General features: G+C 38.8%; 1 protein-coding gene across 1 annotated transcript in view; it reads left to right on the top strand.

Moving 5' to 3' along the window:
- The window catches only part of SLC12A1 (solute carrier family 12 member 1), a 92,418-nt gene that overhangs the window by 70,542 nt on the left and 5,971 nt on the right, over positions 1–15,905 (top strand). The window contains 4 exon segments of the mRNA XM_007455555.1: positions 7,034–7,177; positions 10,393–10,524; positions 10,764–10,875; positions 12,571–12,657. Coding sequence (XP_007455617.1) covers positions 7,034–7,177; positions 10,393–10,524; positions 10,764–10,875; positions 12,571–12,657 — 475 coding nt within the window.

Here is a 15,905-nt window from a genome sequence, read left to right as displayed (position 1 = left end):
AAATGCTTCATCTTCTAAAATTAGAGTAAAGAGGGGAGGATTGATGAAGAGGTATGTGGATTTATAAGAGTGGTAAATTGAGGAAGATCATGCACAATAGTCTCAATTCTATGTAGTTGGAGCAATTTTACTAGCTGTCTGCTTTTTCTCTAGCGACACTTGGTCTCCAGGGTAAAGAGGACCAGGGTTTTGCCAGATAGATTCACGGAAAGGAAAAGCCTGCAAGCGATTTGAGAGTGCAGGTGCCTAATGGGTCCAGATTCTATTTGGGCATTTCACGATTGTCTCCATCCTAACAGAAGGGAACATGAGTGAATTAGGTGAATTTTTTGAGGCAACAATTCTTTTCTTGCAAGGGAAGAGGAGAAAGAAGAAAAAACTAGAAATCAAGCACTTGTAAACGATGGAGAACCACTATCTGATATGTATACTCTATGATTTTGTATGAAGAGCTTTAAAAAATAAAACTGAGAGTAGAGTCCATCCTATGCAAAATTGCAATATAAAGGTTATCTTTGGTGCCTTTGGCCTTCCTTTTTTATGCCCCCTTTTTTTCCCATGGACCCTTTATATCTCCAGGTCAGATATACTAATTCTACATGGTGTTCATGATTCATTTATATTCCTTCCCAGTAGAACTTAATACATTGTAGCAACAGTAGCTCAAATTTTTGAGCACTTATTATGTGCCATGTGTTATGCTTCATGTTCACATGTAACAGTTATCATCCCAACTACCCCATAAGGAAAATACAATCATTGTCCCCATTTTACAGCTAATGAAATTGAGGCTTCCCTAGTGCTAGTAATTAGTAGAGCTAATATTCAAACCTATGTCTGTTTGAAGCCTCTATTCTACCTTTCTAAAAGGAGAGCTAGAGAGGAAATGACTTACATAATGAGAAGCAGTGGTAAAATCCGAGAGATGGGAATGGAACAAGGCTATTCCTTCAAAAATGCAGCATACAGGCTGCCTGACTGTGGTAAGGCAGACATGATGTTGAGGACAATCACAAGAACCTAATATGAAGAGACCTGTCCTGTTAACCTTCTACATTTTACTTTAATTATTCGACCTTTTGTGCTGCACTGTTTTTCCATCTAAAAAAATGAGAATGCAAAATACAATTTGTATTAAATTATACATTTGCATTTGTTTTGTATGTTGATCTCTTCAAGCTGACAGATGTGATGTAGCTCCCACCCCTCGCTGCTCCATCTGCCAAAATGCACCGTCAATTTAGTTCTATAAAGCAATACAGCAAGCAAATTCTGTATGTTTCTGAAAGAATCCTGGCAGTGAACTGCATCCCCTTCTAATTTCCCAAGGGATGTATCTAATTTATATCAACTTTGATGTTTGAAATATTTTTGCTTCTTAGTCAGGAAAGGGAAAATGCAGTAGGATGCTAATAAAATAATTATAAGTACCAATTATCTGGAGTAAATGAAAAAACAGCATTACACAAATACATGAACATGCAGGAAAACAACAGCATAATGACAGAAATTAACTTTACCCCACATTTCCATGCATTGCTTTGAAGTTACGTAATTTATGACACAACCCTCATGTTAGATTTTGAATTGGAAGAAATAAGCTTGCATTTCATTGTATTATGCTGCAATATAGGGCTTAATAAGAGCCTGATAAATCTTAAGTATTGCATTACAATATGTTAATGATAATCATCATAGCTTTTCCAAAACAGACACCACAGTGTCATCACAGATTATAATTTAAAGGAAATATTAGCAATTCAGAGTGCCCATATACTGTAGTTAATAAAGCAATGAATAGAAATCAACTTTATAGGTAATTTACCAGCTAATGACAATTATTTCTATACTGTGTCTCAGGCTTATGTGAGAATAACTTTTTATGTAAATAAGATTGATGCTCATAGCATTATTACTTGTACAGTGCAGCAACTCATCCAGTACTGATGGCTGATAGTTTCTCTTAAGAAATCAATTTATCGCCTGACAACACAAAAAAATGCAGTATTTCATATTGTTCACCTCCCACGGGTATTTAGCAAGTTTGTCAACTACAACATAGAGTCCAAATTGTACTGGTAGGAACTAACGCAATGAAACGTGATTCGCAGTATACTGCGGTCAAGTGTTCCATGTAAGTACTGCACGATTTATGACCATCTCAGAGCACGAGGGTTCTGCTGTGTCTGATAGAGTGGCTTAGCAAAATAAAGACAGATGGCAGTGTAGTAAATAATTACTTGATTGGAAGGCAACCACTGCAGGATTCCTTCCTGCCTTCAATTCAACTAGACTTCACCTGGGGTACAGCACATTGATTCATGTGAGCCTTTACAGCTTTGAGCTGATTGATCAAGAAAGAATCATAATTTCATAATTAATAAAGAAAAAGGATGCTGTGAAGTTGGAGGATACGCAATTCCTCAGTGGGTTTCCCTGCTCTCTCTTTTGTTGTCAGATATTTGACTATTCTCTTTCAGATTCAGACTGAACGGCAATGTGTAGACTCCTGCCTATTTCTAAAAGACATTGCTAAAAAAAGAAAAAGAAAAAAAGGCTGGAAATAGACCATTCGAGGCAATCTTGACAACTAAACTGAATTTCAAAATAGTCACTCCAGTTGGTTACCATGCAATCAGTTTATAAAGGACTAGAAAATAAACTACTGTTCAAGTGGTTTTGGCATTTGCATGAGGATACAGCTCAGGATTCACTCTTTGTTTTTCCTATGAGAACTGTTTTGGGGAACGTACGAAGACTCAGAAACTCACTCTCAACTGATAGATCCTAAAAGTCTAAGCTTTTTCTTCCATCATTAGAACCTCTGGGATCCTCTTAATCTTGGCATGAGAGAAGGGCAGGCTTTTACTCTCTCTCCCTAGCTATGTGGCTTTGTAAATGTGATATAATATGAAACTAATATGCAAGATTCAGAGTCCCACCAGATGCCCAGGTGGTGGCCCTTTCCAGGGTAAGGAACCCTTTCCTTGCTGCTCATTCTTCAGATTAATCCCACCTGTCCTATCTTCTGTCCCGTTCCAGCCTCGTTTGTACCATCAGCTGCTATCAGCCTCTCTTTTTATAACTGTATATAGCATTAACTCTACTTCTTTCAAACACTGTCTTTTGTACTAACCCCCCTTGCATACACACATACTGTACACACTCCCACCCCTGACAACAGTTCACATGTTGTTCTTCCTTTATAGAGATAATGCTGTCAAATGTTTTGAACTATACTGAACAGAATCGAGCTGTTCTTTTATTTCAACAAACTATTCTTGAGTGATTATGGCGGTGAGCACTAGCAAGGCAGGGGCACAACTAAGAATGTGAGAGGGAGTCTGGGAAGCCTAAGCATGGGTTTTGGAATCAGACAGGCCTGGGTTCAAGCTCAGCTATCCAAATGGGAATAATTATAGTACCTACCTCACAGATTTGTTGCTTGGATTAAAGGATATGATGGCTGCAAAGTATTTGGAATTGTACTTCCCACATAGTAAACTTTCAGTAAATGGTGGTAATGAAATATGACATAAGCTACCCTCCAGGAGTTTGCAGACTAGCGGGGTTATAATAGACATGTATCTTAAAACTCTATTCTATGTCACGTAGTTATAGTTAGTGGAATAAAGGTTGAGGAAGAATATTATGGAAATATGGAGTATTACAGAAATTTCTCTGACAGAAATTTGAGGAAGTTTTTTTCAAAAAATGCATACTGGGTATTTTTTCAATAGACAGATATTGGCAGTCAGAGCATATCACTGATGAACGACGGTAGAAGGATGAACACTAGAACTGGAAACAGAAGACCTGAGTCACTAGCTATGCAACCTTGGACAAATCACTTGAATAGTGTGAACCCAAGTTTCCTTCACAGTAAAATGGGGAGAATGAGGAGAATGCTACTAGCTCTGCCTGCATCCCAGTATTGGTGCTGGGATGAAATAAAATACTATTGGAAAGGGCACTGTGAATCTTGAACATCACAGTGTATGGTGGTGGTGGTGGAAACAGTAAAGAAATGAGTAGTTTTCAGTCAGCCTCGTGGAAATCAGTTTACATCTATCTATTCCTACTCCCTTGCTTTATCTCTCCTGTGATTAATGGTACACTTTTGCGAGTCAGCTAGCCAGTATTCCAGTTGAAAGAAATGTTTGGACAGTCTACTCGTGATTTCGCATGCAAACAGAGGCAAACAATAGGCCAGATAGATTAATTCAGGAGAACAGATAATCAAAATGTCACTTCTAACTAGCACTGAAAAGAGAAAAGGAGGGAGTGCACAGAAGGAGGCCTTAGATCATCTACAAAGTGAATAATTAAGAATTAACTTTAATAAGAATTTGCAAAATCATTGTGAGTGGTCATACCACTGTGTGGATCTGAAAATCCAAGATGTCCAAGCAGGCAGATTTTAGCCTTTAGAATTGACTCTGTCACCCTCTGTCTCTGTCGTCTTTGAGGGAACTGCTGAATCTGACTCATTCACACAAAGTCTAGTTTTGTCTCTCAGGCCTGGGATTTTGCAGTTTGCTCTGTCCAGGATAGGCTTTGTATATACCTTTGAGCAAATTATTGGAGCAGCTCCCGGTTCACTCACCCAGCTGAATCCTTACAAAGGAGGATTTATTTACTTTTCCTCCTTTGTCCAAATTAGAGGACAAAGAACATGGCAAGTAGTGGCTAATCACAGGGTATGCTGGAGCCTGCTAAAAAAAGAAAAGTAAAAGAACCTCCTCCCCAGTGTAACCATTGCAGTTGCCCCCAAATTAGCTCACAAATACGTGCCTTCCAGATGACTGCAAAGAATAGGTTACCCCATAGCTGACCCCTGCAACAACCCACAGAACGGGTAATAGCAGCTAGTGACCCATCACCCAGGACAGTGATGCTGCTTTTCCGGGGCAGCCTGTCATATGTACCCATATCCTTAGAGTCTTCTCTTTAAAATGACAATTTTGAGGGGACCATAGTTTTGGGGAATTAACTTGGCATTACACCATGTGTCTGAGTGTTTAGGTTCATCTGAGGATAAAGAGTTGGAGGTTAATAAAAACAACCCTGAAATAATAGCAATAAGCCAACAGCAGAAGGTCTTCATAGAGCAGAGCATACAGAACTTGGAGTCAAGCAGACTTCTTTGCACTGGAACCCTGTTATTTGCTGGGCGACATCAGACAAATTACTTAAACTTTCTGAGCCTCAGTTTCTTCATCTACAAAATGAGGATAATAATAGTAACTTTCTCAGAGTTGTTTGGGAATGAATAATATGCAGCACAGTCCCTGGCACACAAGAGTGTACAATAAATATTAAGTTCTAAAGTAACTCCCAGCCTTTTCAAAATACTTGACTTGATTTGCATGACTAAGCCGATTTCCAGAAGTTGCATCAATACACTGCCCATAGAAATGCACTCATTGCTTTGTTCTCTAAGGAGCAACAAAGCACTGTTCAGGAGCTGTTTATTCTTTTTGCAAAGCTAGGAGGGTGGGAAAGGCAAAAGGTTACAATTTTCCATTTCACAGATAGGAAATCAGAGGCATAGGAAAAGTAAATGACTTGCCCAATGTCACATAAAGCCAGGAGCAGAGCTGTAATTGGTTATGACCCTCAGTGCAATGCAGCTTGTGTTCACCTTTTGAAAGTCAGGGGTAAGCAACTCCTGTCTAAGCTTTAATACCATCTATCTGATTTCTTAGATTTTCTATAGCTGCTTGCTGGTCTTGAGAACCTTTGAAGCTTTGGGGAAATCACATGGGTGATTTGACCTTAAGTCTCATGCCACTGGCAAAAGATTAATTGCTAGCACCTGGAAAGGGGCCAGACAATTCTGTGTAGCTGAATAACAGCACCATCTAGGGATGTGACTGTCCTGACAGATTTAGTTAGTACAAAATTGATAAATCTAGAGTTTGTATAGCTTTACTTCCCAGATAGATAAGGCAACAGGCTCCGAGGGCTGACATTTACAGTAGCCCTACCAGTGTTTCCTAACACTGAATCTAGGTTTTCTACTCTCTTCCTCGGAACCTGGCTCATTTTCTAAGCCTCTGTCTTTAGTAGGCAAGAAGATAAGGCAATCTGACAAGGGTGCTACCTTACGACTGTAAGCAAGAATGCCCATCATTCTTTAACACAGCCATATGATTGCCTTTAAAGTCTTATTTACCCTGATTCAGTGCAGGTTAAGGTCAGAGAGGGATGCAATGATTACATAGCAGCTAGGAATTTTCCGTCATAATCAGAATCCAAAAAAGATAAAAGGCAGCTAAATGCAACATAAAAGCTTGGATAGTAGGTCTAAACCCTGGACAGGACATTTTGCACAGCTTGACTCTTATTCCAGACTCCAGTGTCATGAGGCCCTTTTTAGCAATGTGGACTCTGACAGGCACACAGAAACCTCAGCTTTTATTTCTTTTGCTTTGGTCACTCACTCCAGAAAGTATCTTGCTTCTTGGAAGGAACTGCTGGTGGTGGATATTTTTCACTGTAATTTGTATTTGGAGCCCACAGGGTTTATTATTAGATATGGTTCTCTTTCCTTAATTCTTGTTCTCTAGTTTTATGTTTCAATTCAGGAGGCATTGCTCTGTGCCTGATATACACCCAGTAATACTTCTGTAATTTTTGTCACTCCCAGTTGTAAAATATCTAGCCCAGTAGCTTAGGTCAGTAAATCAGGAGCTTTCAGTATACAAGATCTTATTACAGTGTATCTGGTATTTTGTGTTGCCAGTAGTAAATAAAGATGGCATTAAACAGCCTCCTTTGCCCTCACACATAAAAAACCCAGTGTTTTCATATATTATAACAACACATAGAGTCATTTTTCTGAGCTAGTCGTTACTTTCTGAATACAATTTAGTGATATATATTATTTTAATAATCATTCAGAAAAATCATTTATGTATAATCATTTAATTGCATAGACACCATTTTTAATATTAAAATCGTTAATAAAATTGTTCCTAGAAACTTTGCTGCTCTGAGCAGAGTAAGTGATTTTGTCTTCTTTCATCAGATGAATTAGAGAAATTAGAACAGGAAAGACTGGCTTTGGAAGCCACTATCAAAGATAATGAATGCGAAGAAGAAAGTGGAGGCCTCCGAGGCTTGTTTAAAAAAGCTGGCAAGCTGAACATTACTAAGCCAACTCCCAAAAAAGGTAAGTGCCTTTAAAATTTACAGGAAAGATTACAAGACAAGCCACGACTTGAGTGTCTATGGGGGTCAGTAGTGAGCATCTAAAACGTTGGGGACATTGAGTGTAGGTAAGAACTGAAAGATATTTCCTTAAGAGAAGACAGTATGGCTGGGCTTCCCTGGTGGCGCGGGGGTTGCGAGTCCGCCTGCCGATGCAGCGGACACGGGTTTGTGCCCCGGTCCAGGAAGATTCCACATGCCGCGGAGCGGCTGGGCCCATGAGGCCACAACAGTGAGAGGCCCGCGTACCGCAAAAAAAAAAAAAAAAGAGAAGATAGTATGGCTAAAAGGTAGAAGCTATTGTAACTTATCAACAACATTCACCCCTTGGTACCATCTTACTGTAAAAACTGTGTTCTAAAATAATATTTGGTTTGGGAGTCATACAGTGCTTAAGCAGATGGAACGTTATAAAACAGAAAATTCTTAGTTAAGATGTAAAGGGGATAGAAATTCGTGACCCAGCCCCCAAACTGGTTTATCTACACCCACACACCTCACACACACCTTGCAGACATTTCAGGAGATTGAAAGTCGACTGGTACAGGTAAATAAGGGATCCAGATAGAATTCTAATTTCAAAAATGCATCTCTATCACAAACCAGAATTCCGGACCTGGAACTTCATTGACACTAATTACCTGCAGATTTTGGCTGAATGGTACACTTATCTCTGAATGTTCAGTATACATCCCAGAAATGGAGGACCACAGGATGAGACCTTGTTATAAGTTTAATAAACAGGTGATTCAAATAACTGATTTTTTTGAAAATTGCTTTCTTTCCAGAAACACTGCCGGTTTAAGTTTAATGAGGTCCACAGCGACCTCTGCTGGTAGAAAATTAGAATGTTAACATTTCTTTCTTTCATGCACAAATAATCCTATATAGTTACTGAAGTCATTTACTGGTGTAACGCCCAGGAACGATCATTTCTCTGGCAGGGTCTCCAAGTCAAGTAGCAAGATCCAAACGGAGACTTGGCTGCTGGTCTAGGTTAGTAAGAGCCAACATTTCAAAGAGGCCCTTCAAAGAGGTTGCCTCCTACCCTGGAAAAGGTTTGGTTCTGTTTGCTTATTTTCCTACTGTGACCCAGCCTTTTATTTTGAGAGTACATCTTTCCTAAGTTGTTTTGTTTTGTTTTGTTTTGTTTCCGGTACGCGGGCCTCTCACTGTTGTGGCCTCTCCCCTTGCGGAGCACAGGCTCCGGACTCGCAGGCTCAGCGGCCATGGCTCACGGTCCCAGCCGCTCCGCGGCATGTGGGATCTTCCCAGACTGGGGCAGGAACCCGTGTCCCCTACATCGGCAGGCAGACTCTCAACCACTGCGCCACCAGGGAAGCCCTACAACATTTTTATATATTTACACAGAATTATAGGAAATCCAAACATTTCCCTTCTTCAAACACTAGAGGTACCCTTGGGTGCCAGGAACATTCCATGGGCTAGGGGAGAACGTACTGTGCCTTTGTCCCCTTAAAAGGACATTTTCTAGAAAAATGATGTGTTTGAATCTAAAGTTGGAGTTACATCAGGTCTTTCAGGGTGTAAATGTTAGAATAAGACCATCTGGATACTAACTACTATCTTCTTTCTTTTTCAATTATTTCGTGTACCCATGAGAATTAACTATCCATTGTATCTGCACTATGCAATGGTACAATCTGAAAAGCAATGGAAAATTCAGAAGTCATAACCCATACTGCTCTCTAGCTGATGGGGAGGAGGGAAGCATTAAGGTCCTTATTAGTGAAAGTGGGACTTATTTATTCTGGAACGCTGTTTCTGCATCACAATACTTTTGGCAAAAATGTACACCTCTGAAAGTCAACATGTCTCATTGTTCAGAAAAGCAAGATTATGTTATGTTTTGTTTCCAACACCTAAATTTTCAAACACAGCTCTGAAGTAGGCCCCTTCACTGCTCCAGGCCTTTGTTAGCTGACCACTCTTCTGAGTTAGGACCAACTCCGCCTCCAGGCACTTATACACGGTCCTCTGGATGCTTTGATTTGCATGTAAGTGGGGGCAGAGTTTGGTCCGTTTTGTAAAGATATTTAACTTTCTCCCTTAGCGGTCCTAGGGAGATACAAACAATATGAGATAATTGCTTCAGAACCGACAGGCCCAAACACGAAACCAACAAAAGACAGAACAAAGCATCCTCAGAACCTCTTAGATCAGAGAGGAAGCTCTGCAGAGGCTGTCAGCTCTACTCTAAGCACTATGCTGACACCATCGCTTTGAAATAGAGCAATGAAGTCACAACTTTCAAAGATGTGGAAATGAGAAATAACATATATGGAGTAGGAAGGAAACCCCTACTGGGAAATAGGAGCAACGGTTCTGAGCAAACACTGCCCTAGTTCCCTGGTACACTTTTGCTGTGTCCGTGTTAGGGTGGAAATTGCATTAAAAATTTTTTTTCAGTACTTTATGTACACTCTTAACTATAACTCAAGACAAGGTGTTTTAAATCGTATTTCCTGGCTTTTTCATCTCATTCACAGAGGTTCTAATAGCTCAAATGGCTTTACCTTAGATTCACAGATTCCTTGAAGAGAAAACAAAAGAGTAAATAAGCCAGGCCCACATTAGGACCAAAGGGTCATAGAGAGTCAAGATGGTCATGGTCCCTGGCAACATTTATAATACAGACATTGATGGAATTTACACCAAAATTGTGCTCAAATGAACAAACTGTCTAGTGAAGGAGTACTTCTGATTCTTCTGCTTATCTCTAGAAAACCAGTAACCACATGTTCTACTTCTAGGTACATCTGAAAATATAAGTTGAGTTATACCTGAAATTTGGAAAAATCGGGATATTTTGGCTTTTGTATCAGATAATTTAGCATTGGTACCTGCCTAAATAATAATTCTGCTCTGAGAGAGATTACTAAGGATCTGGAAAAAAAATCTGCTGCTTTATAATGAAAACTATAATCATAAGATCAATATCAAGTTTTTCTGAACTATTGAAGGTGATCTAAATTATTGTGGAATTTGACCTTTATCTCTCCTTTTCTGGAGAATAGGACTCACTATTTACCCATAAGTATAAAAAACACAAATTCATGACCCTTCCTCTATTTTCCTGAAGAGATTTTATTAGAAAGTTATTTTGCTTCTTTCCTCAAAAGACAAATGGATGTACTACTTTCTCTTTCATTACAGACAGCAGCATTAACACAATCCAGTCGATGCATGTGGGGGAGATCAACCAGAAACTGGTGGAAGCCAGCACCCAATTTAAAAAGAAGCAAGGAAAAGGCACAATTGATGTTTGGTGGTTGTTTGATGATGGAGGTAAAAAATTCCAGAATATACACTAGGGAGCAGAATTTCTATGTTGATAAATTTAACAAACTGCATGGGAACGTATATGAAACGATATCAGTTAAAGAATAACATTTCCGTGTTCTACAAAGATTTAAATTAGGTAGGAGCTATGAATGTGGGAAAGAATAAAGATATGAAGCTACTCATTTCCTTTCAGTTGGATATGCTCATTCTTTTGTCATAATCTACTCTCTTTTTGTTGTTAGGGTTAACACTCCTTATCCCCTATATCTTGACTCTCAGAAAAAAATGGAAAGACTGTAAATTAAGAATCTATGTCGGAGGGAAGATCAATCGCATTGAAGAAGAAAAAATTACGTAAGTAACTTATCACTCCTGTGTTTGGATGTTTGCTGTTTTAATGCTTTAATTTTAAGAACTGTAAGCATCTTTGAGACACAATAAATTTAAAGACAAAGTCACCATGATAGGCCTCAAGCTTACTTGTTCCTGGTCAGTAAATTATCTGTGCAAAATTTTTCTAATCATTGTCTTCAGTCCTTTTATCCCCTTCCACAAATGCTTCCAACAAGCATTTGGCACAGAAGCCTCATCTCAAGTTGCATGAGAGTATCATTATCTTGTGTAATGTTTATTTTGTTCTGACTCGTAAATGCATCCAAGAAAGGAAGAGCCTGAAGGCATTTGTGTCCAATAGTTTCTTCTAGTAGATTCAAACCTGTTAATTCACAGCAGTCACTCTAGCACAGCACACTTAGAACAGAGAGACTACATCTGGTCCGAGCCACAGCTCTGCCACCAACAAGCTGCAGGACTTTGCAACAGTCACTGCACATATCTGGGTCCCCAGTTTTTCACCTGTAGTGTGAAAGTGTTTAAATGGATGACTGTTGATAGCTCTTCTAATTAAAAAAATAAGTCCCACGGTGTAAGTCTGTGTCTTTCTTATTACTTTAGTCATGGAGAGTTGATCTGTAGTTTTGAGAGCAACAAGCATGCCGAGACTGTGGTGTATCCAAAGGTCTCTGGTGGAAATCTGGAGAATGACCTTTGGCGGCATTTCATCCCTCATGACATGCCTAAGTCCTAGCCCTTCCTGGAACTGCCACTTCCAGAAATCACAAAATAATGACTGGCTCTTATTCAGTAGTTTTTCACATTTTCTCCCCACTCTTAGAAAGATATTATAAATATTTAATTCCTCGTAAAGAGAGTCATACTAAAATGGAAACTAACATGAGGTCTACAATAATTTATATTTTCTTAAAGCCTCTAGTACCTTATTGGGACAAGTGATAAAATTTGAAAATAGTGGTGGATTAGATGGTAGTAGGGCATCAGTGTTAAATTTCCTGATTTCAAAAACTGTACTCTGTTTATAAAAGAGAATGTCCTGTTCTTAGGAAATACCCACTGAAGTATTTACAGGTAAAGGGGCCTGATATCTGCAACTTACTTTAAAATGGAAAATAGGTAGGAGGTAGAAAGCCAGCAAGCAAAAAATATATAGATAGACAGATATAGATAGAAAAAGAGAAAAAGAGAATGACAGATCAAATGGGGCAAAATATAAACAGTTGGTGAATCTGAGCTTTCTTTGCACTATTCTTGTAACTTTGAAATTATATCAAAATTTTCAGTTTCTAGGGGAAAAAACCTTTAATCTATAATGATGTAATATATAATAATTATTCATCAGTAGTTTATCAGTAACTCTATAAAAATTATCCATAATAGTCAATAAGTATTGGAACTTGCTCTCTTTTTTCCAAATGATAAGGAAGAGTGGACAGCTCCACAATATCTTCCCTGAAACATGAATGCAGAGCTGGGTTTGCTGTTTCCAGTGACTGCACCTGCAGAAATTTCTCCTTGCCTTCAATGGAATAACTTGGTCCACATTTATCTGTATTCATCAAGTACTGTAATGAAAATCAAACACTAACCAAAGCCTTTGTCCAAAATCTAAGCTGAAATAAGACATGAAATCAAAACTTTGATTGAAAATAGCTAAATATGCAATGATGAAGTGTTTCTCTCTTATATTTTCAGAATGGCTTCCCTCCTGAGCAAATTTAGGATAAAATTTGCAGACATCCATGTCATTGGTGACATCAACATTAAGCCAAACAAAGAAAGGTATGAAACGTTTAACAAGATCCTGCAGTTCTTGATGGACTGCAATTCCATATACCTTGAGCCTTCTTGCTCTTACCTTCTTTTGATTCATTGTTATCCCTGATGAGCTTAATAACTAACTGAAAATCATCCAGATTTAAGATGCATTCTTATTGACCAAATGGCAACCTCGAACTTCATAGAGTTTGAGGGTATTCATGATTCCTCCAATGTTACGGGTCAGTTAAAACAGCTTTATGAAACATCTTAACTGTGATAAGAAAGCTATAATTGACAGGGTTAACCTGGATTATTACTATGTAGTATTTCCTTAGATCATATATACCACTAATGCCTTTCATTCCTGTATTTCTACAGTTATAAACAGTTAAAAAAAATTAAGAACAGATTTATCATCCTCCTTGGTAAATGGAATTAACATTCTGATATGAAGTGAACTGTCATGTGGTAACCTCTGGTAGCCTTCCACATTTCACTTGAAGAATTATAATTCCTAAGTCGCTGCCTCTTGGCTTTTGCAGTGATGTGATCAAACGGGCTCATCTTATAGCTCTAATTGGTGGGAATGCATTCTCTTTCATAACACAGCAGGTCCAGTGATTCCCTAGTATGTGCCACTTAGCAACAGGCCAGAGCCTGCCAGCGCTCTGCAAGTACAGGACCATTTACTGTTGTCTAGAGCAGTCACAGTGTCCCCTACTGACTTTGGATTTTCTATAAGCCCTGGCTCAATGCTGGGCACAGATCAGTCACCTACTTCTCGTAGGTGAATTCTTCTTGCTGTTGTTTGTCTTATCAGCAGCTAAGGACTGTCTGTGCTTGCTGATTAATTCGTTTCTATATCCTTTGCCTCTTTACCTATCAATATGGTTTTCTCTACCCAAGTCCCTGTTTCCTTCCCTCTCTTTTGTGCTAGTCTCTGCCCAGCTGCCATGGTCACCTGCTGCATACCCATCCTTTCTGTCCTATCACTGAGGATGTTGATGTATCTCTTTTACTAACCATGCCTCTTCCTTCTCTGAGTGTCCATCACAGGCTAGACACTCTTCATCTTCCTACCCCTGACCTTTGTTCCATGGTTTCCTCTTCTCAAGGAGAAAACTCTATGCACAGTCGTAAGAAACAAAGGACCCAGGCGTTTGTGCTTTTGTCCTGGTATCTAAATTTGACTTTAGACACCATTCTGATTTGGTGTTTCTTACATATCCTCCACATCCTGCAGTGAAGAGTTCTATTCCCCTTTCTCAGGAAAAAAAAAAAAAAAAAAGAATTAGTTTTCACAATTGTGTAGATTCTCTATGTGATATTTCAAGGTCTTGAGGAAGATGCAGGAAAAAAAGTCCATTCTTACTAGAATAACTGCAGTGAATGTACCCTGGTGTGAAGACAAAAGGCCACCAAGAAGAGGTGTGCTGGAAGTGCCATCCTTCTCTCTTCAGTCTTCAGCTATAACTGATGCCATATTACTTTATAAAACAACCACATGTCCAATGCTGGCAATGCCTTTTCCAATATTTGAAGGTACATTTTAGAACAGAGAATGGTCATTCAGTAAATCTCACAAATGGCCACTGGTAGCACACCTAGCACCTTTGTGATAAGTTTTAAAAGGCAACGCCTCTGAGTGGTTTAATAAGAGAAAGAGAACTCTTCCTCTGGGCTGATGCAGCCCCAGGCCCAGGGTCCAAAGCTTACAGCACTGTCTCAACTTCAGCTTTCACATGGGCCTTGTTGGTCAGGCAGCCCTTGTCTACCATTAACAGCTATCTCCCGATCACTGTTCTTTCTTGGTCACTATTTTCACACAATGTTGAAAATAGTTTGTCAGTGATTTCCGTGTTGGAGGCTAATGTTAACTGTCCTTCAATTACCTTTAATAGATCTTTCAACTACCCATAAAACATGAGCAAGTCTTGATGGAGACATTCTATCATAAAAATATTATCTATAAATATGGTAGAGCAAGGATGAAAGGGAGTACAAAAGCAAAGTTAATGAGAAAATAACTGGGAAAACTGAAAACCTCGTGGCTAAATTTCATTTTTTATTGCATAGACTGAATTAAAAGTAATAGGCCAATAGAACAGCAATCTATAAACAGAAATCAGAGAGACACTAGAAGCAATTAACTAGATAATTTAGTTGAAAGATGCTAGTGTGATCACAAAACCAACAAATACATTAATTTGTGAGAAGAAATCTTATATGAACTTAGGGGGAAATTTTTATGCAGTCAAAAAATGTTTTTAACTTTGTTATTATGAGGAACAAGGATGGGAAAGGCAGGGCAGCTATAAGTTAATTTTTTAAATTAAATTAATTCTCACTTATATTTAATAGTATGTAATACTTGACCTATTCTAGAATCAATTAAAAAATAATTATAAGAAAGATCAGATTTAATAAGAATCAAATAGAAATCTTGAGCTACCTTTGGATCACCAAGCTAGGAGAATGGAAAATGGCCAACTCAGGGATGAGCCTTAGGATGAAGAAATCAAAGATAAATATAGACAAGGAGCAGTAAGAGTTTAGAGAAAATAAATGGACAAATACAGCCCCATTATAACCTACTGTGTCACTTAGCATGCTTCAATTGCAAGTAAAAGAAAACTTAACTCACAGTGACTTAAATAATGGAAATTATTATCAAACTTAACTGAAAAATCCAAGGGTATTTTGGCTTTCAGGTGAAGCTTGATCTAGGTTAATTTTACAATTAAGGACTAATTCTCCTTCATTCTCTCTTCTCTACCTTATATTATGAAATCATCAAAGTTGATTTAGCTTATAAAACCAAGATGAATGCCCACAGCAGCCAGAACTACATATTTGCTCATTTGTGTTCAGTGGGAGAAAAAGTTGGTCTCTTACCCAGGTGTTGAACTCAGGTCATTGGCTGCATTCAGGTAGCACCAACCCAAGCCACTGAGCCTCTTGTTGTGGTCAGTAAAATGCAGGGTGCCTATTGGTCAAGATTTCCTGGGTTATGTGCCCACCCTGGCCAATCAGTCTGGCAGAAGGAATAGAACTGTACTGACTGTCTGAGGCTGGGGATAGAGTCATTCCCGCCCAAACTACAATGGAGAAACATAGTATGCATGCTGGGGGGACAACCAGCAATCTCCTTTCCACTTTCCATTTCTTGGGAAACTATTTTTGAACTGCTCTTTCTAATAAGCACCTGGGCTGAGATGCGAAGAAAACTCTTATCCTGATCAAAATAATTATATGTAGAGCTTAAACAG

The sequence above is a fragment of the Lipotes vexillifer genome, unplaced genomic scaffold, assembly GCF_000442215.2.
Source record: "Lipotes vexillifer unplaced genomic scaffold, Lipotes_vexillifer_v1.1 scaffold24, whole genome shotgun sequence".
Classification (NCBI taxonomy): domain Eukaryota; kingdom Metazoa; phylum Chordata; class Mammalia; order Artiodactyla; family Lipotidae; genus Lipotes; species Lipotes vexillifer.
Note: the sequence above shows the minus strand (reverse complement) of the source record. Positions and strands in the feature narration are given on the sequence as shown.